This window comes from Eptesicus fuscus, chromosome 1 (assembly GCF_027574615.1).
Source record: "Eptesicus fuscus isolate TK198812 chromosome 1, DD_ASM_mEF_20220401, whole genome shotgun sequence".
Classification (NCBI taxonomy): Eukaryota; Metazoa; Chordata; class Mammalia; order Chiroptera; family Vespertilionidae; genus Eptesicus; species Eptesicus fuscus.
Window position 1 is genome coordinate 101601617 of NC_072473.1, and position 25004 is coordinate 101626620.

Sequence of the window (25004 nt, forward strand, 5' to 3'; positions counted from 1 at the left end):
CTAAAATTAACATTCGGGTGCATGTCTTCTGTGCAGATATACAAGAATTTCTCTAGGGGATACCCTCAGGGGAGGAACAATGTATTGTTTAGGTTTTAAAAAAAAAGTAACAGATTAGGAAACTTTGATCATTGTGAATCCCAGTTTCCATCAAAAGGGTTTTCAGAAATCTTCACCCCTCAGGAGTGTGAATCCTGACTCTCAGAACACTAAAATACAATCTTCAAGAAAATTATATTGTAACATTGTCCTGACCTTGAGAAGACTAAAGACATATTTAAAAATTAAAGAGACCCACCTTAGAGAACAATGGCTATACACAATAACACCAATTACTCTTTTAAAAATATCTCAGGTTAAAAAATATATATATCTCAGGTTAGAAGGCAAGTTGAGGTAAAGAAAAAAAAGGATATAATTTGGAGTAGCTTCTTAAAGAATTTCATTTTCTTTAAGATGTGATGAGAAATAAAACTATATAACCAGTCAGTAACTGAGTTATAAGTATTATCAACAAAGACAAGGTGAGTAAACGATGAGCTGCCAGTCATAGATCAGAGACTGATCATATGGAATTATCCATGCTTTCATTCCCATTTTTAGTCTACATTACTAATATTAAACAATCACCATATAAAATATCAATCTGAATAATGGGAATGGTACCCCACCCTCACCCCACTCCTGCCCAAAGGTGCTGAGAAACAGAGAAGCATTCTGGAAATATTTGAATGAGAAAGAACAATGCCTCAGAATGTCATATACTCTTTTTTGGAACCTATCACATGACTATCTTGTAGTAAAATTTGTTATTTGTGTAGGTAACAAGTATTCCAGATTGCAATATCAAGGACATAGGTGTAGTGTGTATTTCTATGTCACTCAAGACCCTAGGATACAGTGACAAAGATGATTGTAAAGGTTTACTTAAATGTGAAAGCATATTATGAAATGCTCCAATTATAGCCTGGTTAGATTTTTTTAATTTGGACTTTGAAAGTATGAAAAGTATGGAACAATATACATGAAAATACTGAGTTCTCTAAGTAGTGGGGTTGTGGATGCCTTTAGTTTTTTTGGTTTTTACATATATAATCTTTTTTTCTACAAAATTAAATATTAAAACACATTTTTAAATTACTCACATTGAAATTTTTTTGGGAGAAAGAGAAAAAAGAAAGTACTGTTTTTGCCTTCACATCAGCATTTCTTAACTGCCAGGTTTTTTGTTTGTTTGTTTTTTAATCCTCAACCGAGGGTAGATTTCCATTGATTTTTAGGGAGAGTGGAAGAGAGAGGGAAAGACAGAGAGAAATACCAATGTGAGAGAAACACATCGATTGGATGTCTCCTGCATGAGCCTTGACCAGGGATGGGGTCTGGGGGAGCCTGCAACCGAGGCACATGCCCTTGAACAAAATGGAACCCATGACCATTCAGTCAGCAGGCCAACGCTCTATCTCCTGAGCCAAACAGGCTAGGGCGAGTGCCAGTTTCTTGACTCTCAATGTAGGGCTATCTCCTTGTCTTCATTCCTTCAGATTCAGGCCATTAGGATGTATTCAACTCCAGAGGCTAGTGTTCTAGCTAATAAGAGGAAAAGACAAAGGAGAATCTTCTCATGTCCAGATACTTTTTTCACTCCCTCTAGAACTTTCTAAAACCCAGAATAACAAAGCAGAGTGTTGTGGTACATCTACACAATGGAATACTACACTGCAGTAAAAAAAGAAGGAATTCTTCCATTTGCAACAGCATGGATGGAACTGGAGAGCAATATGCTAAGTGAAATAAGCCAGTCAGAGAAAGATAAATATCACATGACCTCACTCATTTGTGTAATATAATGAACAACATAAACTGATGAACAAAAACATTCAGAGACAGAGAAGAATCGATCAGACCGTCAAACCTCAGAGGGAAGGTAGGGGAGGGTGGGGGTAAGAGGGAGAGATCAACCAAAGGACTTGTATGCATGCATATAAGCCTAACCAATGGACACAGGCACCAGGGGAGGTGTTGGCATGAGTGGGGGGTGGGGGAGGGCAATGGGGAGATAAGAACATATATGTAATACCTTAATCAATAAAGAAAAAAAATGAAGAGGGAGGAATGCAGAATGAAAATAAACTATGTTAAAGAAAAAATATTAAAAGAAAAAACACATTGATATTTTGGGTGATTTTAATCAAATTCTCTAAAATATGAAAACTCAAATAAAACTAAGATTGTGCACTTGTATACTTACACACCATCTGATGTGATATTTTATAATTGGACTACATACAATAAAAAAAGCATGAAATCCTATCTAATAAAAGAGCAATATGCAATTTTGGGAAAATGGCGACGGAATAGAGTCGGGATTGGAGTCTGTTCCTGGGGCGGAGAGTCGGAGCAGCAGAGGCTCGCAGAGGGAGCGTATGTGGGCAAGCCAAGGGACAGCTAAACTCCAGGAGAAGGCGGGGGAGTGCTGGGCAGTGTTCCTCTGACCGCGCAGCACCCACAGGGGCTGGGTCCCCTCCTGGAGCTGCGGGCTCGCCGGGCGCCTCGCCATCTTGCAAGGAAAGGAGGATTTTAGTGGAAACCTGACTTTCTGCGACAACTGCAAACACTGAACTGCTGGGAGCACCAGCCCACCGGTCCCGTATCAGCGCAAACATTCGGATTCAAAGAAACTCTTCACTGCACCACGGAAAGGTCAGATTTTGTCTGAAATAAGCTGCGGTTTCTGATCCCCGCGGTGGGTGAGGGAAGCGCTGGGTGAGGGAAGCGCGGCAGCCGCAGGACCGGCAGGAGCCGGGAGGTCTGTGCCTAGAAAAATCAGCGGCAGTTGGAACTGCCGTGATCCGTGAATGAGGAGGGGGGTCTTCTGAGCTGCTAACAGAAGTGACCTCTTGAAAGCAACTCATTTTAATCTGACGAGGAGGGTCAGACTAAGAATTTTCAAAGGAGTGCAGGCTCCTTAGTCTGGGGCACAGACCCACGGTCCGCACACCTGGGCTCTTTCCGACTCTGATTGCTAAGCCCAATACAGAGGTAAACCCAGGTGGAAACCCTGAAAGACTGCAGAGGGAAGGTGTTTTTTCGGAACCTGGGGCCAGAGCTGCGTGTGACCATCAGAGAGGCAGCTCTGAGGCGCACATCTCCACAAACCGGTAGTGAGTGCCATAGAAGGGGAAAAAAAAAAAAAAAAAAAGAGCTAGAGAGGCCCGGAAGTCAATTCAGAAACACTGCCACCCAGGGGCTGAAACGCTAATTGTCTCTGGTGTAATCAAAAATAAATACGAGAAATTAAGATAGGGCTGGCTTAAAAAGCAGGACTGGCTTCCAACACTGAGGAGCCCTGGAATGAAGCTGAACTGAAATACCGCCCAGACTGGGAAAAAGGCGTAACAAACAGAATAATAGAGGAAGTGAATGACGGCCGCTACTGCACATTTTAGTCTTCCTATTTTTTAATTTTCAATTCTTTTTTCAATTTTTTAAATTTTTTATTCTCATATTTTTTTATTTTCATTTTTTGCATCTTTTACTTAAGAAACTAATATTTTTTTCTTTTTCCTCACTTGATTTTCACCTTTTTAATTATTACATTTTTATTTTCAATCAGCACTATTATTACTATTATTTTACTTTTTTTTTTTTTTTTAATGTCATTTGATTTTCTCTTTCTTTTATTTTTGGATTAGTGTCCTACATTCGATTTGCATCTTTCCCTTACAATCGCTTTACCCTATCTCAAAGCTAACATTATGCCATCACTCTCCTAACCTTTCCCCTTTTGGTCCCAGTTTATCTTAACCCTTTCTGGCTTTAGATTTTCCCTACTTTTTCAGTTTACTCCCTGCTAAAACTTCACCCTACTTATATATCTAATTCCCAACCCCCTGCTCCAAATCCATACAAACCTCTCTCTACGCTACCTTTAAAAAATTATTTTTCTCTCGGGCCTTTTGTTGTTGTTTGCTTGAATGTTGATTAGATTGAATTTTTATGCTTTTTTATGAGATTGTTTAGATTATTCTTTTTGTTGGTTTGGTTGGTTCTTTTGTTTGCTTTGTTTTTGTTTGTTTTTTACTTTTGTTTTCCCTTGCCTCACTTGATATTAGCTGCTGTTGCAGTTTGTATTAATCTCCAGGCTCGTGTTGCTGGAATTTGCTGGGAATAGTGGTTGTTCTAGTGGAGTTTACTCCCCATATATATAGTTTGTTCCCCTTTTCTCTCTTAGTATCATTCTTGTCTCTCTTACTTTTTTTTTCTTTTCTTTTTCTTTTCTGTTATTTCTTTTCTTTCTTTCTGCTCTTTTCCCAAGTTCAGATTCACACTCTTTGTTGTTGTTTTTTTCTTCGTTGTTGTTCTTTCTTTTTACTCTCCCTCTTCCACTCCTATTCCCTAATTTGTCTTTCTCTGGTGGTTACCTTTATTGGAGGTTATTAATATCGTGAATACAATTCTGTTCAGTGCCTTGTCTGTTGTGCCTGGATGTGTTGTATTTTATACCTTTAAATCAACGCCAGAGAGAGAAATCTATATAACCAGACATCCGGAGAAGAGAGACCATGGGGAGACAAAGAAACAGCCCCCACAGGAAAGAGAAGCAGGCATCACCAGAAAAGGAAGTAAACGATTTAGAGGCAAACAACCTATCAGAGAAAGAATTCAGAGAAATGGTCATAAAGTGGCTGAAAAGGATGGAAGACAAATTCGACAATATGAGTAAGAACCAAGAAGAAATGAAGAAGAACCAAGAAGAAATGAAAAGTGACATCGCTGCTGTAAAGAACTCAATAGAAAGCATCAAGAGTAGACTAGATGAAGCAGAGGACCGCATAAGTGAGCTAGAAGACAAGATGGAAAAAAATACCCAATTACAACAGCTTCTAGAAACAAAAATTAGAAAGATTGAGGAGAGCGTAAGGGAACTTCGGGACAATACAAAACAAAACAACATCAGGATAATAGGGGTGCCAGAAGGAAAGGAAACTGAGCAAGGAATAGAAAACCTGTTTGAAGAAATAATAACAGAAAACTTCCCTGATATAGGGAAGAAAAAACCCACACAAATCCAAGAAGCTCACAGAGTTCCAAGCAAAATGAACCCCAAAAGACCGACGCCAAGGCACATTATAGTTAAGTTGGCAAACACCAACGACAAAGTAAGAATCTTACAAGCGGCCAGAGAGAGACAGACAGTTACATACAAAGGAACCCCCATCAGACTAGCAACTGATTTCTCAACAGAAACTCATCAGGCCAGAAGGGAATGGAATGAAATATACCAAGTCATGCAAAGGAAGGGTCTAAATCCAAGAATACTGTACCCAGCAAGGCTATCAATCAAAATTGAAGGTGAAATCAGGAGCTTCAGAGACAAAAAAGGACTAAGGGAGTTTATCACCACCAAACCAGCAATGAAAGAAATGCTAAAGGGTCTGCTGTAAAAAAAAGAAAGAAATAGGAAGCAAAGAAGGTACACAGGGGTATAGAATAAAAATGGCGTCAAATAAGTACCTATCAATAATAACTTTAAATGTAAATGGATTGAATGCCCCAATCAAAAGATACAGGGTAACAGACTGGATAAGAAAACAAAACCCAGATATCTGCTGTCTACAGGAAACCCACCTCAAAAAAAAGGATGCATACAGACTGAGAGTAAAGGGATGGAAAAAGGTTTTCCAGGCAAATGGAAATGAAAAAAAAGCTGGGGTTGCAATACTTATAGCTGACAAATTAGATCTCAAAGTGAAGGACATAACAAGAGATAATGAAGGCCACTTCATAATACTAAAGGGAGAAATCCAACAAGAAGAAATAACTCTGGTAAACATATATGCACCCAATACAGGAGCACCAAGATACATTAAAAAACTCCTGGAAGATATCAAAGGAGAGATTGACAGTAATACAATCATAGTAGGAGACTTCAATACCCCACTATCACCATTGGACAAATCCTCTAAACAAAAAATCAGCAAAGAAACATCAATCCTAAATGACTCACTAGAACAGATGGAATTAATCGACATCTTCAGAACATTTCACCCCAAAGCCACAGAATATACATTCTTCTCAAGTGCACATGGGTCATTTTCAAAGATAGACCATATGTTAGGACATAGGCAAAGTCTCTACAAATTCAAGAAGATAGAAATCATATCAAGTATCTTCTCAGATCACAGTGGCATAAAACTGGAAATCAACTACAATAAAAACAACCCAAAGAAATCAAACACTTGGAGACTAAACAGCATGTTATTAAACCATGACTGGGTTACCAAAGACATCAAGGAAGAAATAAAAAACATCATGGCAACAAACGACAATGAAAACACAACAATCCAAAATCTATGGGACACAATGAAAGCAGTCCTGAGAGGGAAGTTCATAGCTCTACAAGCCTACTTCAAAAAACAAGAAACAATGGTAATAAATTACCTAACCCAACAACTCAAAGAGTTAGAGAGAGAGCAACAAGATAAGCCCAGTGTAAGCAGAAGGAAAGAAATAATAAAGATCAGAGCGGAGATAAACGACATAGAGACCAAAGAAACAATACAAAAGATCAACAAAACCAAGAGCTGGTTCTTTGAAAGGATAAACAAGATTGATGGACCTCTAGCCAGGCTCACCAAGAAGCAAAGAGAGAGGACCCAAATAAACAAAATCAGAAATGAAAGAGGTGAAATAACAACAGACCCCGACGAAATACAAAGGATTGTTACAAAATACTACGAACAACTCTATTCCAACAAACTGGACAACCTAGAGGAAATCGACATATTCCTAGAAAAATACAACCTTCCAAAACTCAATCAGGAAGATTCTAAACAGCTCAACATGCCAGTAACTATGGAAGAAATTGAAGCAGTCATCAAAAAGCTTCCGGCAAACAAAAGCCCGGGGCCAGATGGCTTCACAGGAGAGTTTTATCAAACTTTCAAGGAAGAACTAAAACCTATCCTCCTCAGACTATTCCAAAAAATTCAAGAGGAAGGAACACTTCCAGGCTCCTTCTATGAAGCCAGCATCACCCTAATACCAAAACCAGATAAAGACAACTCAATGAAAGAGAATTACAGGCCAATATCCCTCATGAACATTGATGCCAAAATCCTCAACAAAATTCTAGCAAATTGGCTCCAGCAGTACATCAGAAAGATCATACACCATGACCAAGTAGGATTTATTCCAGGAATGCAAGGATGGTACAATATCCGCAAATCAATAAACGTGATACATCACATAAACAAATTGAGAGATAAAAATCACATAGTCATATCAATAGATGCAGAAAAAGCATTTGACCAAATCCAACACCCTTTCTTGATAAAAACTCTCAACAAGGTGGGAATAGAAGGCTCATACCTCAACATAATAAAAGCTATTTATGATAAACCCACAGCAAACATCATACTCAATGGGCAAAAACTAAAACCATTTCCCCTAAGAACAGGAACAAGACAGGGATGCCCACTCTCACCACTTCTATTTGACATAGTACTGGAAGTATTAGCTATCGCAATTAGGCAAGAAGAAGAAATAAGAGGCATCCAAATTGGAAAAGAAGAAGTGAAGCTGTCCTTATTTGCAGATGACATGATATTGTACATAAAAAACCCAAAAGATTCCATCAAAAAACTAATAGACTTAATAAATGAATTCGGCAATGTAGCGGGATACAAAATTAACGCCAAGAAATCTATGGCTTTTCTATACACCAATAATGAACTTACAGAAAGAGAGACTAAAAAAGCAATCCCATTTACCATCGCACCAAAAAAATTAAGATACCTAGGAATAAACTTAACTAAGGAGGTAAAAGACCTATACGCAGAAAACTACAGGACACTGAAAAAAGAGATAGAGGAAGACGTAAACAGATGGAAGAACATACCATGTTCCTGGATTGGTAGAATCAACATCATTAAAATGTCCATACTACCCAAAGCAATCTACAGATTCAATGCACTCCCCATCAAAATACCAACAGCATATTTCACAGACCTAGAAAGAACTCTCCAAAAATTCATCTGGAATAAAAAAAGACCCCGACTAGCCTCAGCAATCCTCAGAAAGAAGAATAAAGTAGGTGGGATCTCAATACCAGATTTCAAGCTGTATTACAAAGCCACTGTTCTCAAAACAGCCTGGTACTGGCACAAGAACAGACATATTGATCAATGGAACAGAATAGAGAACCCAGATATCGACCCAAACCACTATGCTCAATTAATATTTGACAAAGGAGGCATGAACATACAATGGAGTCAAGACAGTCTCTTCAATAAATGGTGTTGGGAAAACTGGACAGATACATGCAAAAAAATGAAACTAGATCACCAACTTACACCATACACAAAAATAAACTCAAAATGGATACAGGACTTAAACATAAGACGGGAAACCATAAAAATACTAGAGGAATCCACAGGCAGAGATATCTCAGACATATGCCACAAGAACTTCTTCACTGACACTGCCCCTAGGGCAATGGAAGCTAAAGAGAAAATTAACAAATGGGACTACATCAAAATAAAAAGCTTTTTTACAGCAAAAGAAACCATCAACAAAACAACAAGAAAGCCCACTGCATGGGAAAACATATTTGCAAATGCTATCACTGATAAAGGTTTAATCTCCAACATCTACAGGCAGCTTATGCAACTCAATAAGAGGAAGATAAATGATCCAATAAAAAAATGGGCAACAGACCTAAACAGAATATTTTCAAAAGAAGACAGAAGGAAGGCCAAGAGACACATGAAAACATGTTCAAAGTCACTTATTATCCGAGAGATGCAAATCAAAACAACAATGAGGTACCATCTCACACCTGTCAGAATGGCTATCATCAACAAATCAACAAACAACAAGTGTTGGCGAGGATGCGGAGAAAAAGGAACCCTCGTGCACTGCTGGTGGGAATGCAGACTGGTGCAGCCACTGTGGAGAACAGTATGGAGTTTCCTCAAAAAACTGAAAATGGAACTCCCATTTGACCCAGTAATCCCACTCCTGGGAATATATCCGAAGAAACTAGAAAAACCAATCAGAAAGGATATATGCACCCCCATGTTCATAGCAGCACAATTTACAATAGCTAAGATTTGGAAACAGCCTAGGTGCCCGTCAGCAGATGAGTGGATCGGAAAACTGTGGTACATCTACACAATGGAATACTATGCTGCCATAAAAAAGAAGGAATTCTCATCATTTGCAGCAACCTGGATGGAATTGGAGAACATTATGCTAAGTGAAATAAGCCAGTCAATGAAAGAAAAATACCACATGATCTCACTCATTTAGGGATAGTAAAGAACATTATAAAGTGGTGAACAAAAAGATAGATACAGAGACAGTAAAGCATCAAACAAACTTTCAAAGTACAGGGGGAAAGTTTGGGAAAGGTGGGGGATTTATGAAATCAAACGAAGGACTTGTATGCATGCATATAAGCATAAACAATGGACGCAAAACTCTGGGGGGGGAGGGCATGTGTGGGTGTGGGGTGGGGGGGGTAATAGTAAGATATGTACACATATAATACCTCAATAAAAATATTTTAAAAAAAAGAGCAATATGCAAATTAACCATCACTCCGCTAACCCACAAGCCACGCCCACCAGCCACACCCACCAGCCACGCCCACCAGCCAATCAGGATCAAGTATGCAAATTAACCCAACCAAGATGGCTACGTCCATGGAGCGAGCAGGAGGGAGGCTTGGGTTTCCCCAGCGATGGAGGAAGCCAAACCTTCCACAGACCCTGGCCAGCCCAGGCCTCCGCTTAAGCCTACAAAGTTTCATTTATAGAAGATAAATAAATCCCAACAGAAATGGTGGCAGCCATGGAGCTGGAGAGGACAGGAGGCTAAGGTTGCCCCTGGAGATGGAGGAAGCCACGCTTTCCGCCTGCCCTGGTCTGCCGTGGCCTCCACTTAAGGCTACAAAGTTTCAAGTAGAGAAGGTAAATAAATCCCAACAGAAATGGCTGCTGCCAAGGAGCGAGCAGAAGGCTTGGCTCTGCTCAAGGCTTAAGTTTCAACTGTAGAAGATAAATAAATCCCAGATACCAAGGCCTCCACTTGGGTCGCCAGGGGGCATGGCCGGCCTGCAAACCACCACAGGCCCCTTGCCCAGGCTGCCCCATGCCCCAAGGGCACCCCCATCCTAATCAAAGACACCCTTCAGGGCAAACCAGCTGGCCCTCACCCATGCACCAGGCCTCTATCCTATCTAATAAAAGAGTAATATGCAGATTGACCATCACTCCAACACACAAGATGGCTGCCCCCATGTGTACACAATATGGCCAGCAGGGGAGGGCAGTTGGGAGGCACCAGGCCTGCAAGGGAGGGCAGTTGTGGGCTATCAGGCCAGCAGGGGAGGGCAGTTGGGAGGGACCAGGCCTTCAAGGGAGGGCAGTTGGGGGCAATCAAGCCTGTGAGGGAGGGCAGTTAGGGGTGACCAGGCTGGCAGAGGAGGGAAGTTGGGGGCAAACAGGCTGGCAGGGGAGCAATTAGACATCAATCAGGCTGGCAGGGAGTGGTGAGGGGGTGATCAGGCTGGCAGGCAGAAGCGGTTAGGGGCAATCAGGAAGGCAGGCAAGCGAGCAGTTGGGAGCCAGCAGTCCTGGATTGTGAGAGGGATGTCTGGTGGGATCGGGCCTAAACGGGCAGTCAGACATCCCTCGAGGGGTCTCAGATTGGAGAAGGGTGCAGGCTGGGCTGAGGGACAACCCCGCCCCTGTGCACAAATTTTGTGCACCGGGCCTCTAGTTAAGAAATAAAAAAGAGTGGTGAGACCTTGACCAGTGTGGCTCAGTTGGTTGGAGCATCATCCTGTGTAATGAAAGATTGCAAGTTCAATTCCTGGTCAGGGTAATACTGTTATAATAAACTCAGTTATTAATTAATTACCAGGAAAGGAGCAAATGGAAGGCCAGATCATATAGGCATGCCATTTGTACAGCTTTACTAGGAAGCTGCAGTTTAACACTCTTCAGGTCTGTTCCCTGCAGATCACTCGGGGATAGGGACTGGACAATAGACACATGCCCAGTAAGGTATGGGTGATGTGGCAAGGTGCTTGTTTGTCAGTCTCACCTGGGTACAGGGCATTGGCCAGAATAAGTGTGGCCACTTGCAAGGGCACGATATCTGAGATAAATAAGTGAACAAAGATAGTTCACTCTCTTGGCATTCTTGCTCTCTTGGGACTTTTGTTGCAGGGGGTGTGCTCTCATGCTCTGTACTCACCCACATGGCCCATAGCCATGTGGACTCCACATAATGGGCTAAAATTAGCTTGATGCTGTGCTGGACTTAGCTCCACCATGGAACCAAAATGTTGGACACTGGCTTTGCTTAAAGCTCTGCTGAAACCCCAGCCACACATTTTCCAGAACTGGTTTAAGGGACATGGGACTTTGGAAACCGAGGGATATAATTTCACATGAATAAACCTTTCTAGCACATCTCATTTCCCCATGAGAGTCTTAGAAAATTCTTTTTCTCAAGATATCATAAGAACTGCACTCTAACTAGCATCAGAGAAATTCTACCCATGCACCTGATAACAAGGGCACATGCCTGGATTGCTCAGTCAATCCCTGGTTGGGGTGAGCATGGAAGGCAACCAACAGATATTCTCTCTCACATCTAACTCTCATCTTTCTCTTGTCTCTCCTTTCCCCTCTCTCTAAAATCAATGAGCATGTCTTCAGGTGAGGATCTAAAAAAAAAAAGGGTGGTGAGAAAAGTATAAATTGTTTAGAAGTAGAGGAGGTGCTTACATCACAGGAAGAGTGCCCATTCAAGCTCTAAATTCCTATTTAGCTTACACCTCCTTTTCACATTAGCCACCCCCCCCCAACCTATACCACTTCTCAACAACACAGTATCCCATTTAAAGAGTCTGTATACCTACTGGAGGCCTGGTGCACGAAATTCATGTATGGGGGGATGGGTCTCTGATCCCAGCCTGCATCCTCTCATGATCCAGGAACCCTCAGGAGATGTCAGTCCTAAACCAGTGGTCGGACATCCCTGTCACAATCCAGGATGCTACATGCACCAGTGACCATACTTTTCATACAGGTGAAAGGCATCTTGCTGTTGTATGGGCAGCTACATGTTTTTGCCCTGATTATAAAAAGTAGTAAATAGCATGATCCTTCTGAGGCAGTAGTACCATTTACCCCATCTTATGGGTGGAAAAACTGAAGCAGAGAGAAGTTAAGTAATTGGCTTTATCACACAGTTATAAGTGTGAGAATCAGGGCTGACCACAAAATGTGCAAGCCGGAGTTCATGCATGTCATCGCTGCATCATCCTGTTTTTTTCAGTGTTAGAGTAGTCTTGCCAGGCTTTAATTTTTAAATCTAAGAGACTGTTCCCAATATATAGGGTAGGGTCCCTAGGCCTGGCTGGCAATCAGGGCCATCTGTGGGGCAACTGGCGGGCAGGGGGATGGAGGGGGGTCCCTGCTGGCACCCGCCTTGGCTGGCGGCCTGGCACCGCCTGCTGTCCAGCACCGCCCCCCGCCCCCCATCGCCGCCACCACCCATCACCTCCCTCTCATAGAGGGGGGTGGGGGAGCAGGCCCTCAACGCCCCCTGGTGGTCAGTGCACGTCATAGCAACCAGTCCTTCTGCAGGTCATTCCACGGTTAGGTCGATTTACATATTATGGTTTTATTATATATGATTCTTTTGTAAAAGACTTTACAGATAGGAAAGCCCATAGTCAAATCTCCTCATTTTACATATGGATAAATTTCCAGAGAGGAAAAGTATTTTCTCCAAGGTCACATAGCAGTAAATGTTAGATCTGACACAAGACCTATTTATAATAGGTGAAAGGTTAGAAGACTGGGCTCTGAAATGTGGTAGGTATTAGGTTCAAATCCCAACTTTTCACTCCCTGAGCCTTTGTTTGCCAGTAGTAAATGGAACAGCCTCATAAGGTTAAATTGAAGACAAAAGAAATAATACAGATTCATGCTTTAGTGTACAGAGCCTGACCCATTGGCCTACTGTATGTATCAAATAAATAGCAGTTGCTTTATTATTACTAACAACATTGTGATACAATTTTACTGCCTTTTCAACTACATTAGTTTCCTCTAGACTCTTGTTTTATGTAGCGCTTTTCTGAGCACACATCTTTGAAATTTTCTGGTCGATCTGGCCAAATAAAATATCATTCATTAACCTTAAGCACATTGTGTAAGAACTGTCACTTTGCACCTGACATATGGACACTTACTCACTGCAGTTTCTTTTCAATGTATTTCATTTGTAGTCACTTGAGTACATTCTGACATGCTGTGATTTTTAAAGTCTAATACATAATTGTTGATTTCCTCCTGAGCTTTGATGAAATGTCAAAATCATTATAGAAATTGATGAGAATTGTGTGAAGGACTTCTCAGTAGCCCACTGACTCACTATTACTATTATTCCTATCAAACTCTAGGGTGATTTAAAGAGCACATTTTGACCTAAATTTAGATTTTAATTATAATAATTAGAATACAATGTTTTTCATTTACTACTTACATTTATTTGGGATTAATTTGGACGGCACAGTCAGTACTCACTTAGGACCAGGAGCATATAGAGGGGGAAATATCTAGATAATTTAAAAATGTATATTTGTCCAATAACTTCAACCTCTTGTCTAAAACATTTTATGCAGTGTGGTGAAAAGGTATTACATTTTAGGTCTGAAATCAGTCACCCTCTCTCACCCTTGCTTGGTTACCTTCTGGTGGGAATTCTAGCTCACAGTGACAAGTACAAAAAGTGGGCAGCAGTAGAAGAGAAAAAGAACAGCCCAACAGAAACCTTGGAAAATTCCCAATCTCAAAAGTTAAGAATTGGATGCATTGAAACGGAGAAGCCTCAAACCACACATCACTCTGGGCATGTGCTATGTACTAACTACCCTTGATGTTATAATGGCAAAAAATAAAGCTGTCAATGGCAAAATTGCAGCCTGATGTAATGTAGAGAATCAGTAAATGTCACTCCCAGAGGACTTACATGGTTTACAAAGTCAAATTCCTTCTATAACCAGAACTGCATGAACAACCTAGAATACAATACCTCTTTGGTAGTGCACAGATTACAAAAGGTCTAATCATACAATGAAAGGAGCCATAAACTGCAAATATTCAGACCTGTGTGATAGTTTTAATAACTCCACTAATTGTATGACCTTGGAAAAGTCACTTTGTCTCCTGAAATCTCAGTCTTCTGGCAGATAAAAAAGGAGGTACAGAATGGATAAGGTGACCAGATTTTAACATTGGTAAAGTAGGACACCATTGACCGGGGGGGAGGGGGAGGGGTTCTTGATTAAAAATTTGGTCTATATGGAGCAACAAAAATTTTCATAGAATGCAAAAATAGTATTGTAATATATTTTTTTTAATTTCAACATAAGTACAATTTACAAATATAATAAATAAAAAATTATGTATAGTATTATTTTATTCTTTGGCATATTTCTCATTTGAGTGAATTTTTTTTAGTAGATTGCTATCGTTGTTTAAAAGGTCATGAATTTGCCGTAACATAAGTCGTACGTGTCACTTTCAAGGTCGGCGCTAGACTTTTTGCCGCCACTATAAAATATAAATAATACGAGTACTGTCTGCTAAATTCAAGAAAATTTATGTATTTATGAAATAAATAAATAAATTACTTACCTAATTTATCTGAATAGCTGATTTGTAATGACATCACTTGTTTAACTAGCTTACTAGCACGCAGTACGATGTGTATCGTCTGAGAGACATTTACAAAATGTTTTCGTCGTTGCCAATCCCAAAAATGCCATTGTTCATTAAGTCCAAACAATGGTGGTCGAATTCTAACAACTGATCAACAATGCGAACTTTGATAAGCAGTTCTCGACAATCAGTTCTCAACAATTATTTGTTATTATTAAAGTTTAACATTATAAAATTAACAAAAATAATATAAAACTCATATCCTGGCTAAATAGCCACATGGCCTCCGAAAACCGTATATTCCCTTCCCATTCTCCCGCCGTTCCTTAGCTTGTCGTGCATTCTTTCCAAAAATCGGGACTTTTTTAAAACGCCGCGGGACGCGGGACAAATTGTTAAAAATCGGGACTGTCCCGCCAAAAGCGGGACGTCTGGTCACCTTAACAATGGATATAATGTATGTGAAAATGCTTTGGCAATTGTGAAGCACTATACAAAGGTAATTGATAATAGTAAAAACAATAAATTCTCAAAATATTTATCATATATACAGCACTATAAGGAGATAGAAAAAAAATTAAAGTTGATCTGTATGCTCAAGGTACTTATAATCATACTAGAGGCCTGATGCATGACAGCTTGCCTCGGCCCTTGCAGCCGCAAAGAATTGCCTCGGCCCTAGCAGCCCTGGCTTCATCCGGAAGGTAGTCCGGAAGGACATCCAGAAGGTCGTTTGGCTGTCTGGTCTAATTAGCATATTATGCTTTTATTATTATAGATTGGAGAAACAAACCTGTTAATGTCAATGAAACAACTAAACTTCAACACTAGACAGCATGTGGTTGGTAAATGCTTTGAGTTTCCAAAATACATTTGCAAGAATCATCTTATTTGAACCTCACTTTAGCTGATGAGGCAGGTAAAATTACTACTATTAAGCTCATTTAATATATGGGAATCAGAATAAGTGAGTCACTTGCCCACTGTGGGCACATGGGCACAAATCAAAATCCATGTACCCAACCAATCCATGGTTTCAAAAGGCCAAAACTCAAAATGTCAGTGTTTAGAGTAAGGCAAGGTTTATTGTTTGAGAAGGCTCCACTCCATCTGAAGAAAGTATAGAGTTCAGGCTTCTTTTATATTGAGGGAAGAGGAAATGAGAGGATCTAGAGGTGATTATCAACTGCAGACATCTTGGTGTTAGCAGAGGTAGGGGAAGATTGTGCTTAGTCTGTTGACCCTAATTAATGTGAGTCTGGTCCCAAGTTTCCAATGATCTTTGATGAACCATACATACTCTGCTTATCTCCTCTGGAGAAGCACTTTCTGATAAGATGCTGTTTTTGTAAAATTCAAGTCACAAGCATAATTTCTCTAATGATTAGCATATTTACTAGTATATGCAAAACTAAGCAGAAGCTATTAGCCTGAAGGCCATAGGACAAAGCAGGCTTGAACAAGATGGAATCAGAAAGGCTGAGTATTTTACTCTGGTATAATCTAACCCTTTATAACCACCATTACTAAGAGGAGTATTTTACCCCAGGTCTCTTAAGGCAGGAAAACACAAACAACCTAATTATACTCCAATTCCCTTGTCTATCTGTTTGTCTCTCATATATTTACCCTTCCCCATACTTTCTTTAGTTATACCGTTCATTAAATCTAATCATTAAGTGAGGTTAAGTGGTATGGGCTCTATAACTTCTTTAGAAATTCAGAGAAAGGATGAATGGTTGATGAATAAGAATAAAAACCATCAGAGAAACCTTTATGGAGGCAATCCAGAAAACTAGGTAGTATTTCAGCCTGCTGAGAAGCTGTGAGAGATCGTTCATATTAAAATTTCCCAGGGAGGATCATCTTGTAAGTCATATAAATGTCTAACCACTATGCTGTACACCTGAAACTAATATAATATTGAATGTCAACTTTAATTGGAAAAAATGCTACCTCAGGTCTGTTAAGACAGGAAAAGGCAAATCACCTAATTATAGTCTAATTAATTCCCATGTCTGTCTGTCTGCCTGTCTCACATATTTATCCTTCTTCACAAAATAGGTTCAACTCCCTTCACTTATAAACCTGAACTTATACTGGTACACTTTATAACAGTAAAAACAACTTTATTTCACTGAAAAAAATCTTAATATAAAATATAAAGACTATAAAGCATTGGTGGCTGCTGTTTCTGAGAAATTGTTTATGCAATATGAAGTCAATGAAACTAAAATGACCAAATTTGATTAGGTCTTTGACTCTTGAAATTTCAAAATATCTCCTTTAGATTGATTATGAGCTAACTGAAAAGAGAAAGAATATTAACAACACTGTAAAAATTCAAATATTCCTTTAGTTCCCCAACTAAATTTTGATAAACATAGCAATTACATTTTTTTTTCTGTCCAGGAAGTCGGGTTACACATTTTAGTAACGGGACAGAGAAATGAGGCATTGGGGCAACAGGGGCCACAGGGAGAATAAGAGATCTGAGAGCTGGGGTTTGGTGTCAATCTTACAAAGTATATAAAGAATCTGTTTCTCTACAATAACAGAAAAACAAAGGCTACAAGAGCGGTTGTATATACAAAACACAGAGATATTGCTTCACTTGCAAATAGTTCCTGACCAGACAGGGAGACAAGACAGAGAGAAGGGCACAGGGAGGGGTGGGGAGTGTGCTGCATGCAGAAATGGGGTGGAGGGAGGTCTTCTCCAGCATATATCTACAGGCAGGAGCTGGATTCATGAACGCACAGGAGAGGCCGAGGTCAAAGGTGTGTGCCAGTGCTGGCTGTATGTGGGTGGTAGGGTGCCAGGGGCCTCTGTCTGCCTGACCCAGTCCCCTGGTCACTTGTTCTTCAGGCTTTAGCCCAGAGGGTGGGGTGGGTTCTGGGTGAGGACCAGGGCCAGCTGGGACAACTGGCCAGAGAGGAAGGGAGGTAATTGCTCCCTTGATTCTGCTGTGGAAAATTGAAGCCTGCTTGGTGTGCCCATCCTCTTGCCTCTGGCTGGCCTGGTCCATCCTGCCACCCTCCCGACCCCACTCCACCCAGAGGCCCACTAGGATCCAAGAAGAATAGGTGCAGCAGCCAGGTTTCAAGCTTCCCTGGGGTGGGGGAGAAGGACAGATGGTGCAGCTGGACTCCTGTTCTTCCTAAGCCCCAGCTGACTGTGCAGAGCTCAGTGGAGGGGTAGGAGCAAGTCGAAGAGGGACAGAGAGGGGCGGGTTAGAGAAGACATCATGGTGAGGGGCAGGCGAAGGATGAGGATGTGCACGCTCGCATAGTTGGAAGAGGCACGGGGCAGTCACAGGTTCTGGCAGCATTACAGCTTGTTTGGTTTCTGTCCATCAGTAGTGGGTGGCACACTGATGTCCACCACGTTGTTACCAGGGGACTTGTCATGGGCTGCACGGTCTGCAGTTTGCTTCTGTGACACGATGCGGTAGATCTCTATGAGGATGTTCTTGAACGATTCCTCTACGTTCGTGTAGTCCAAGGCTGAGGTCTCTCAATGAAGGACAAGTTGTTCTTCTCTGAGAAGGCTCGGGCCACATCAGTGGGCACAGCCCGCAGGTGGCGCAGGTCGCTCTTGTTGCCCATCAGCATGATGATGATGTTACTGTCAGCATGTTCCCTCAGCTCCTTCAGCCAGCATTCCACATTCTCGTATGTCAGGTGCTTGGCGATGTTATACACCAGCAGTGGACCCACTGCACCTCGGTAGTACGCGGAGGTGATGGTGCGGTAGTGTTTCTGGCCAGCGGTGTCCCAGATCTCCACCTTGATGGTCTTGCCGTCCACCTGGATGCTGCGGGTGGCAAACTCCACACCAGTGGTGCTGTTGCTCTCCAGGATGAATTCGTTGCGGGTGAGGTGGGACAGCAGGTTGTTCTTCCCCACACCCTAGTCCCCGATGAGGACCACTTTGAATAGGTAGTCATACTCGGCGTCCCGGCTCCCCATTGTCCTGGCGCTTCCGGCGGGATCCACGACTCCGCAGCCCCACCACAAACACCCCGCAATTACATTTCAACTGAAGAGCAAAAGGGCATTGCTTTGTTCCTAGTAGGTGTGCCTAAGATAGTTCACAAAATGTACACCATATTTTGAACACTGCAGGAACATTTCCATTATGCCTCCTTGCTAAGGTGGCCAGACCATACCTGAATACCTCACCACAAAGTTAGCCTACCTAAGTTTGAAGTAGTTTAGCGTGAAACATAGTGCTATAGGGCCTGGATTACAAACAGAGTTATTGGGCTGTTTTCAGAACTCTTGGGCTTTTTTTTTTTTTTTTTTTTTTTTTACTTTTTATTTTTTTTTTTTTATCTTAGTTAATGAGGATTTTTTTTTTAAATTTCTTTATTGATTAAGGTGTCACATATTTGTCCTCATCCCCCCATTCCCATCCCACCCCTCTCCCCACGCATGCCCCAATCCCCTGTTGAACTTAACCGTTGGATAGGCTTATATGCATGCATACAGGTCCTTTGGTTGAACTCTCCCCCTCCCCCCACCCTCCCCCTACCCTCTTCTATCCTCCCTCTGAGGCCCGATAGTCCGATCGATGCCTCCTTGCTTCTGGTTCTGTTCTTGTTCCTCAGTCTATGTTGTTCATCATTTCCTCTAGATGAACGAGATCATATGTCACTAGATATATACTAATAAGAACTGAATGTGAGACGAGCAATAATATTTATGCTGACAGGCAAATGAATCAATCTGTAGCGAGCTTCCCCCTGGACCAACAGTTCTTTTGAGACCCAATTTCGATATCCAGTAGTTCCTTATGTGTACATGTCAGCACTGACCCCTCAGCTCTGGATGGTGGACAAATGGTGGTAACGGAGGTCCGACTCCCTCTGGTTTGGTCTCGGCCGAACCCAGGGGCACGGCGTCACCCGGACTAAGGGGCACGTGGCCTCACCCATACCCAAGGGGCGCGTGGTCTCACCCGGGCCTGGGACCCAGCCTCACCCAGATGGATCCAGGGGCGCACGGCCTCACCTGGACCCAGGATCTGGCTTCACCCGTACCCAGGGACGCTTGGCCTCTCCCAGACCCAGGGGCACGTGGCCTCACCCGGGCTTAGTTGCACAAGGCCTCACCTGGATCCAGGGACACATGGTCTCTCCCGGACCCAGGGACGCTTGGCCTCTCCCAGACCCAGGGCCACTTGGGCTCACCCGGGCCTAGGTGCACGAGGCCTCATCCGGATCCAGGGACGCATGGTCTCACCTGGACCCAGGGACGCTTGGCCTCTCCCAGACCCAGGGGCACGTGGCCTCACCCGGGCCTAGGTTCACGAGGCCTCACCCGGATCCTGGGACACATGGTCTCACCCGGACCCAGGGATGCTTGGCCTCTCCCAGACCCAGGGCCACTTGGGCTCACCTGGGCCTAGGTGCACGAGGCCTCACCCGGATCCTGGGACATATGGTCTCACCCGGACCCAGGAACGCTTGGCCACTCCCAGACCCAGGGCCACTTGGGCTCACCCGGGCTTAGGTGCACGAGGCCTCATCCGGATCCAGGGACACATGGTCTCACCCGGACCCAGGGACGCTTGGCTTCTCCCAGACCCAGGGCCACTTGGGCTCACCCGGGCCTAGGTGCACAAGGCATCACCCGGATCCAGGGACACATGGTCTCACCCGGGCCCAGGGACGCTTGGCCTCTCCCAGACCCAGGGCCACTTGGGCTCACCCGGGCCTAGGTGCATGAGGCCTCATCCGGATCCAGGGACGCATGGTCTCGCCCGGACCCAGGGATGCTTGGCCTCTCCCAGACCCAGGGGTACGTGGCCTCACCCGGGCCTAGTTGCACGAGGCCTCACCCGGATCCAGGGATACATGGTCTCACCCGGACCCAGGGACGCCTGGCCTCTCCCAGACCCAGGGCCACTTGGGCTCACCCGGGCCTAGGTGCACGCGGCCTCACCCGGATCCAGGGACACATGGTCTCGCCTGGACCCAGGGGTGTGTGGGCTCTCCCAGACCCAGGGGCGCTTGGCCTCGCCCGGGCACGGGATCCAGCGTCATCCGGGTCCAGGGGCACTTGGCCTCACCCGGACCCGGAGTCCGGCCTCACCTGGACCCAGGGGCATGTGGCCTCACCTAGACCCAGGGACTTGGGGCCTCACTTATACCCAGAGGCGTGTGACCACACCCGAGCCCAGAGGCGCGCAACCCCGCCCGCACCCGGGTCTCAGCGGGGCCCCGTCTTCCCGATCCCAATTCCTGCCGGTCAATCCCCCCTCAGCAATTCCCCTGGCCATCCTTCCAGAGCTCCAGTATGGCTGCTGCAGAACTCGTCGGGCGGCGGCTCGGCAAAGCTCCGGTGCACCCGGTGCATGGCGGTGGGTCAGTCTGGCGTCGCTGCGTCGGCCCTTGGGTCTGCATTGGTGGCCGGTCGCCGAGCATGCACACCTGGCCGCTTCCGGGGCGTTGAGATTCTTGACGGACTCAGAGGTCAGCAAGCGCGGAGTCTCCCACCCCATGTCTCATAGGGGTTCGTCTGTCCGTGCTTGGCTGCCAGTGGAGCCGTCCCCTCAGCCGGAGACCGCCGGGGGAACTGCGCCGAGCACGTTCCAGGCCGCTGTTGTATCGCCTGAGCCATAGTTCTTTTGTGTCGCCTGAGCCGTAGTTCTTAAAGTGTGGTCTTTGGGTCACCGGCATCAGCTTCATCCCACATACCCCTCTTTTATTCTAGTTGTAGAGCATCTACTCAGCCAGCCCTATGGTGGTCTTGGATGGTGTCTGCTCTGCTCTCTTGTCGTAGTCTCAAAGTTGTTGTGGGAGGCAACAATCAGGCTTCCGCCCTATGCCTCCATCTTGGTCTTCCTTTGTATAGTTAAGTCTTGATTGTTGTTGGTGTCACTGGGGGGGCTCTCTTTGTCTATAAAGGAAGAGTTGCTGTGCAGGAGACACGTTTATGGGCCGGGTCTTGGTGCAGCAAAGCTTTGGCGCTCACTGAATATTCCCGTTGAATGTGTCCCTTATGCACGTGGTTGAAATCTGGTGTCATCTCCCACAGACCACTAGATGCCCTCGTTTCTGGGTCTCCAATGGGGTGTAGATCAGCTACTGCCTTAGGCACTCAGCAAGGATTACAGCAAAAACTGTAGTTTCTTCCTCCTGTCTGAGTGGCCCTGGAGCAGTCCGACTAGAACAGCAGATCATCTGGTCCGCTGCCAGAGGGCAGGCCACCCACATGCATAAGCCGTTGCTTGGGGCGCAGGTGTGCCTGCAAGACTTGCGGGGCAGGTCTTCAAAACGTGCGGGGCGGGTCCCAGGGCGGGGCGGGGTCTCAGGGCGCCCACAGGCCATGGTGCGGCGAGCCGAGATGGCTGTGAGTCTGGTCCTTCTGCCTTCCACGTATCTAAGTCCCCTCGTTCCGCACTCCAGCGCAGCAAACACTGATTGCTGGGCGCACCTCCGCAAGAGTCCCGCCTCTCCCCGCAGGCATCTGGGTCTCCCGGGGTTCGCCAGAAGATGGGTTTCAGGGTGATGGAGAGCCAATCTCCCCTAGGTTTGGAACAAAAGCCCCTCTCCCCCGCCACCAGCCAGACCCACGCACCTCCACACCTCATCCCCTCCGATTTCGCTGGGTGCGAGGCAACAGAACAGCCCCTAACCTCCGCCGCCATCTTTTTCTAACTTCTCAATCCGTACCTCTTAATCCCTTCATTTCAGTCAACTCTACTGAAGTCTAGCGCCGCAGGGAGGTGCACGGAAAAGGCACCCGGGCCTCCGTCCAGTGCGCGGTGCGCGCGTCCGCGGAACCAGGCGCGCGAGGGCCGCGCGGCTGGGACGGGCGCTGGGCGGCCGCCGAGCTCCAGGCCCCGCCATCGCCGCGTTCCGGACGTCGCTGCCGCGGCGTCCCCCCAATTTATACTTCTTAATCCCTTGAATTCAGTCAACTCTACTGAAGTCTAGCGCCGCCGGGAGGTGCACGGAGAGGGCGCCCGGGCCTCTGTCCGGTGTGCGGGGCGCGCGGCCCGCAGAACCAGGCGCGCGGGGGCTGCGCGGCGGGGACGGGTGCTGGGAGGCCGCCGGGCTCCGGGCGCCGCCGCTGCGGCGGCGTCCCCAGCGTCCCAGGCCGGGCGGCCTGTGGGGGCGTCGGAGTTGCGAAAGTGAGTGAGTTTCCCAGGGTTTCGCCCGGAATGGGGTTCAGTGCAATCGGAGCCGGTGCTCAGCGCACTCCGGAGCCTTTATCTCCTTCCTGCCAGTGAACTCCGGCCAGGTCATCAGCCGCCCCCTCCTCTCCGGTTCCATCCTCCCCGCAGGCGCGTGTGCTCGTGTCTCCGCTCGTTTCTCCATACCTCAGGCTTTTACGGCTTCCCCGACTGTCCCCGTGGCCTTCTCCTTCCCCCCAGCTGTGGGTATTTCAGTCCGCCAGCTCTCCTGTGGTTCTGGACGATGTCCATTCTGACCTCTAGTTGTATTTTTGAAATTGTTGTGCCCGGCTGCAGGTTAGGTGTTTAATCTATGCCGCCATCTTGGTTTTCGCCTTTCTTGGGCTTTTTTGAAGTACTCCAAGAGTACAAATATTTTTAATTTAATTTAATTTTAGAAAAACACTCTAAATTCTTTAATAAACTATAGTAAATACAATAGCACTCAAATGTAGCATATTTTAGCACACTGAAAGACATACATGTATTCCTTATGTGCTACAGAACAGTTTTGGAGGCAGGTCTTCCTGTCAAAGTTCATATGAATTTGAACTTCTTGGATACATATCATTGATTGGAAAAGTTATACATTTTCATTCACCATTTTATTTCAGTCCTGTGCAGGACCATTGACACAAAATTGTACAAATAAGAAGAGCATCATAGAACATATGTACTGGGCCCAATGAAATACAAGGTAAGGCACAGCCATATTATCAGTGCTTGTTCTCAATTTCCACATGCTAGTCAGTTGTGCAATTACAAAGGTACATATAACATGTTGCATTATAAGAATCTTACCAGTCTTTCTTTTCTGGTCCAGGCCCGAGTGGCTGCGTTCGAAATGGGCAAGTTTATGAAACCCAGGAAGGTGGTGCTGGTCCTGGCTGGACGCTACTCCGGACGCAAAGCCGTCATCGTAAAGAACATTGACGATGGCACCTCGGACCGCCCCTACAGCCATGCTCTGGTGGCTGGAATTGACCGCTACCCCCGAAAAGTGACAGCTGCCATGGGCAAGAAGAAAATTGCCAACAGGTCAAAGATCAAGTCTTTTGTGAAAGTTTATAATTACAATCACCTCATGCCCACAAGGTACTCTGTGGACATCCCCTTGGACAAAACTGTTGCTAACAAGGACGTTTTCAGAGACCCTGCTCTAAAACGCAAGGCCCGACGGGAGGCCAAAGTCAAGTTTGAAGAGAGGTACAAGACCGGCAAGAACAAATGGTTCTTCCAGAAGCTGCAGTTTTAGATATTTTTTTTGTTTCTGTCATTAAAAATCCATAAAATTTTTTAAAAAAATAAGAATCTTACCATATTGCAGCAGGCCTTCTGTAGGGTCTTCTTGTAATATTTTCATATTAACACTATGGCATGAGAGTTAACAGATGTTAGTGATTCAAATTTAAAATAAACAAGTCTTCTCCTAATTCTCTTCCATGTTTCAGGATCAGTCGAGTTTTAGTATCCTGATATTGATGACATGCTATTTAATACCTTTTAACATTTCCAAATACTACATTTCTTAGCATTCATCTGGATTTTCTCAATACTGGGCATTCAAAACAAAGTTCATTAATATGTTGGATGGTGAGACTGTCATCTAGAGCCTGATGTATAATTTCTGTGTTCATCAAAACAACTTTCATTATTCTCAGTGACTAAATAATAAATCTTATGACACTAAAATTATAAAATACTTATAGTGAATTTATAAATGAAATTTCATCTATTTTCCATATCTAAAAATCCTGTTTCTCTCTCCTCCATCCCCTCAAACTTTCACATGGTTTGCTCTTTGTTAAACCCCGGTCCATTCTGGGAGCACTGTCCTCCCCCCACCAGAGTCACTTACTGGTCTCCTGGCCCTGAGGGGCAACTTTCTGCCTCATTCACAGGGAACGCCATTCCTTGAGGACAGGGACCATCATGCTGCCATCCAGAGTCTAGACCACAGGAAGGTGGGGCATTAGCGACCTCTTCTGACCCTCTTCCCCATTCACGTGGCTCAACTCCCTTATCCACTTGACCACTTCCAGCTGGTCACCTGGGCCCTCCCCCTTATTCTCA

At 44.5% G+C, this 25004-nt stretch overlaps 1 protein-coding gene and 1 pseudogene across 1 annotated transcript; one reads left to right on the top strand and one right to left on the bottom strand.

The window, feature by feature from the left end:
• Window positions 1-18059: 18059 nt before the first annotated feature.
• On the bottom strand, window positions 18060-18718 carry LOC103298442 (ras-related protein Rab-11B-like; annotated as a pseudogene).
• Window positions 18719-23758: 5040 nt separating this feature from the next.
• LOC103298443 (60S ribosomal protein L27-like) lies at window positions 23759-24223 on the top strand. Its single transcript, XM_054717466.1, has one exon. The coding sequence runs from the start codon at window positions 23776-23778 to the stop codon at window positions 24184-24186; it is 411 nt and encodes a 136-aa protein (XP_054573441.1). The 5' UTR covers window positions 23759-23775; the 3' UTR covers window positions 24187-24223.
• The last annotated feature ends 781 nt before the right edge of the window (window positions 24224-25004 follow it).